We start from the raw sequence: 4,435 nt of genomic DNA, 5'->3' as shown, positions 1-4,435 counted from the left end.
AAGCATCACCTAACATCAGCAGCCTCCCAGGAATACCCCAGCTTAGCAATAGCGCCTCGAGGAAGGGGCTTATTCTTCTGCACCCCACCACTGGTCATATCACACAAGGCTGATAGCCGCTCCCAAGTGAGCTGAACACACAAGGCATAGGCGTCTACTACTACTGTACTACTAAGAAGCGATCGACCTACTCTAGCTGCACTATCTGGAGAGGCAACAACATGGCCACGAGAAACACGGGTCGTAGGGGGCATATGGAGATCGGGTATCGTACATAGATGAGCATAGAATGCCTTGGACACGATCGTATCCAACCTGAAATATACAGGCTTCGAGCAGTGGCAAGAAGGATAAACAATTTCATCAAAGTCACTAGAAGACTGCAGAGACAGTGATAGACTGTGTCCAGCTATCAGTCTGAACAGGGCGTCTCCCACTCGTAGAGATCACGAAAGCGTTAATAAAGCCTTATAAGCCGTGCCACGACCGAAAAATAAGAAGGAGAGTATAGTAGATAACACGAGGTATTACAAGTGGCTAGGATGGGGGAACATGGTGGGAACTCCCATGGCCTCTACACCAACCATCAACTCGAAGAAGGCGTCCTTATCAATGTATCCACCAGCATCAGTGATGTTATCTTCGAATGCAGTGGGCCACAGGAAGTACCTTCATTACAACAATGCACAACAACACCAGATGCCCCGAGCCCTACATCGCAGCCTTATGGCGCCCAGTCAGCATTTGTCGTATCGCGAGGGGACTGATTTTCCTCAGATCTTCAGCACTGGTAACGAACGCACTAAGCACCTAGGAAAGGGTCAATGCAGTGGTGATAGTAGTAGCAGTAGATTCGTATAGGTGATGACCTCGTAGTCGTTCTTCGCAACCTTCCTTATGCCCTTCTGCATCATATGGCATATATAAGTATCAGAAACATTAGAACCGGCCTCTCCCCAACTCTGCCAGTCGTATTCGTTCACGTTACCAAAATTAGGATTTCCCCACCGCACCTACAGCTACACATAGCCTCCCAAAGACCACTATGTACATCCAGCGATAGTAAGTCGATCGAGCACGGGAGACAGCTTACCACAAAAACAGAGAGGCTCGGTGTCGAAGGCTCAGTAAGGCGGACGTCAGAGGGATAGTAGGCTTGCTCAATATTCCTAGTATCAGTTGTATTCAACACATCCTGTTCCCGATCGAACCATATACGATGCTCGTATCGTACCTAGCCAACATAGTTGGAATATATCTTCGCTTTACTCAGCTCAGGAGTGTCCTCACTAATTATAGGAGTTTACATACAAATTCGGGTAGAAGTGTAGAAAAACCAACAAGAAATTTCCAAAATTTTTTCAGAATTATCACCAACACATGGCAGTTTGCCATGCACATATTTTCCCACACTGAGACAGAAACTAGGCACCTTGACGTAAGTCTCGTGACGAGCAGGGTTGAACTCAGCCTCCTTGAAATCGTTGATGACAATCGCTGGCTGCCATCGATCGGTCCAGCCAATCTGTGGTCTGTTATAGCCTTGTACGTGGGTGTCGACGGCAAACCAAGCAGGGTCTCTAGGGCTCTTCTGCATTTGGTAGAAGACCCACACCTTGGTGCCGGCCTTCAGGTCACCAATGTTCGATTTGGGACTCTGCTGCTGCTGGTGATGGTGATGATGATGTGGAAAAGGAGTGGTATGCCCTTCTGAGCTCATTATGATATCTACACTACTGATTGCTAGCAATACCCCAGCTCACTCAAACGCAATAAAAGTAGCATAACCTCTACAGAAACATCGTAGGTAACTACCTGTTCATCCCACATCTCTGATGAACCAACCCGTCCTTTCCCCTCGTACGAGTGAACTATTCCTAATCTCAGTGCTCTCGATATCCATAATTATTTGTAATATTGCACGCTGTGCTGCTTGCTTCTCAGAATTGGTCAGTGTGAAAAAATACGTACATGGTCTACTACATGTGTTGGTGACGATATTGAAAATTCTCTGACGCTTTTAAAAAGCAGAGATCAGCAAAGTACCATCGGAGAAAGCATTCATGCGACCCCACAAGCGAACGAACACATAAATCCAGTGTTGGAATATACATTCGCTCTCTTAAAGAGAGCTCGGTAATTTTACCACTTGATATGGAAGTTTGCATATGAATTCGGGTAGAAGTGTGCAGAAAACAACAAGAATTTCCCAAAATTTTCTCTGAATTTTCATATTGTCACCAACACATGTAGTAGACCATGTAGTTTATCTATCTCCTACACCAAGCACCTCCAACACTTTCGCAGTACAGCGTTCAATATTAGCGATATCAGAATGACTACACCCCTTCTGAAGCTCTATCACGGTCTTACAGACGAGTCACTAAATGACAATGACAGAAGTCCAGACCCGATAGGATTTGCTGGAAGAACAGTCTTGACTCGTCCTGGGTTAATCGCATACGATGAACGATACAATCAAAAAGCTCGCCCCCTACAACAACATAGTACATTTCCCGTAATAGATCATATTCCTCTTCTACCAGAGACGCCTTCCATAATCATCAAGGTCTCTGACGGGGTGTCGATGAGATCATACATTCTAATGACGTGTGGATGGGCCATCGACTGCATAATATTGACCTCACACAAGAGCTTGCCGGGAATTCACATTCGATGCACATTTTCCTTGTTTTCACAGCAACCTAAGTGTCCACAACAATTCCAACCACTACTACTGCCAGTTCTCCAACATCGGTAGTCTATACGAACACCACTCAACGTTCACAATACGAATCTGTCGTTCACCGTTGAATATGAGTGTCAACCTCTAGCCTGCCAGTACCACCTTTTCCTTAGTAACCACCTGTTCAGCCAACTTCACCTTCCCAAAGGTGCCGACCCCAAGCGTGTTAAGCACGAAATAGTCCCCAACCCTGCATGCCCCCGCTTGCCGCTGATGGGCACCCTCCTCATGATGATGATGGTGTTACCCTGTCACATACCGTGTATCCACTGCTGGAGATGATGACGACGTGGTTGACTGACTGTCCGGTCATGAGGATAGCAGAGAATGAGTGAGCTCGTGCAAGGGCGCGCGCGGTTTGCAAATAACTGCGATAATTTCTCAAAACCTCGTTTATTCGAATCTAGAAGGGCTCGCCTTCACCAGTGAATTTTCAAAGAACATTAATATTTTTGAGCTACGTGGATATAATCGTGCGTCAAAATCTCACATTTTCGAATTTCTTCCACAAACTCTTATCACATACTCCTATACTTTCAGCGTGTCTCCCTCTTATGCGTTGGGAATCTGCCAGCTTGAAACTCACGCCCGACTCTCTCCATTTTGGATGACTCGTCTACTATCAACTCAACGGTTGCAACTCTTCAACTGGAGACACAGGGCAAAAAGGTATTCAAACAACTAGTAGAAATTGGAGAATGGAACGCGATTGACATAACGCTAACTCTGAGGGTCCGCATAGACACGCAACAGTCCTGGCACGACGTATGCTGTGATCTTACCTGGCACGACAAAGTGAGCTTTGGTTGAGTTCACAGTTGATCTACCCTTTGGGATGACCTCCCCATCTGTACAAAAACCAACACCTCTGTTGAGGACACCCTCATCAACAGGCTCAATCTTCCATGCCACTACACACTTCTCGCCCCACGATGGCGCCAACACTGTCTGAAATGACACCAACTGAATCCTGATCATCTCAGAAGCAGCTCACCTCCTTCCCTTGGCTTATAGTCATCGAGCTTCTTGCGAACTTCACCAAGCCAAAGTCCTCCCGACGTGGACAACGCAATGCCCATTGACCATCATTCAGTTCTTGATGAGGAGCTATCATAAGGTTGGGAGCACTATGGGACAGGTTGTTCAGCCAGACTCCGGCAAAACTAAAAGATACATCAACTAATAATATCGAACAATATACAAGAGGGATATTCATTGTGAAAGGTAATATTACTGGAGTTTCACCCGTTTAACGCGAGGTGGCATAATACTCCATGTAAATTTAAGACGTGTATGTTTCCGCGACCGATAACACCATTGTTTTTCGCCAAGTGAAGTGTTAAATACGTTTTCCACTAGTGTTTATATACCATTATTAGTATCGAATATATATAATAGAGTATAAAAAATTAATACATAAAAAATAAAAAGTAAACTGCGTATTGCTCGATAAAAGACATCAAGCCTTACTCCCCTTCCTCAGTAGTCCACAAAGGGCTGTCTTCTGGTGGTAGACCATTCAGAGGCTCCTTAACATCTGAGCTGAGGACGTACGATACTTTCCCAACATAGTGACGGAGCCAAAGAACGCGCCACAATCCATATAGTGTGAACCGTGCATCGCCAATGAGTCGAAATGCTTCGGACTCAACATCAACCTGAGCATGATCTCGCATCGATACCCAAATC

General features: G+C 45.6%; 1 protein-coding gene across 1 annotated transcript in view; it reads right to left on the bottom strand.

Annotated features, from left to right (window-relative positions):
• Pmar_PMAR023358 (hypothetical protein) overlaps positions 1–4,435 on the bottom strand; it is a gene marked incomplete at both ends in the record, with an annotated part of 6,078 nt that overhangs the window by 598 nt on the left and 1,045 nt on the right. Inside the window, 12 exons of the mRNA XM_002783192.1 lie at positions 10–131; positions 192–315; positions 532–669; positions 716–810; positions 870–1,013; positions 1,094–1,234; positions 1,433–1,666; positions 2,849–2,956; positions 3,237–3,313; positions 3,529–3,694; positions 3,741–3,909; positions 4,217–4,404. Of these exons, the coding sequence (XP_002783238.1) occupies positions 10–131; positions 192–315; positions 532–669; positions 716–810; positions 870–1,013; positions 1,094–1,234; positions 1,433–1,666; positions 2,849–2,956; positions 3,237–3,313; positions 3,529–3,694; positions 3,741–3,909; positions 4,217–4,404 (1,706 nt within the window). The remainder of the gene's footprint in view (positions 1–9; positions 132–191; positions 316–531; positions 670–715; positions 811–869; positions 1,014–1,093; positions 1,235–1,432; positions 1,667–2,848; positions 2,957–3,236; positions 3,314–3,528; positions 3,695–3,740; positions 3,910–4,216; positions 4,405–4,435) is intronic.

This window comes from Perkinsus marinus (genome assembly GCF_000006405.1).
Source record: "Perkinsus marinus ATCC 50983 genomic scaffold scf_1104296937140, whole genome shotgun sequence".
Classification (NCBI taxonomy): domain Eukaryota; phylum Perkinsozoa; order Perkinsida; family Perkinsidae; genus Perkinsus; species Perkinsus marinus.
This window is presented reverse-complemented; position numbering and strand designations above follow the sequence as displayed.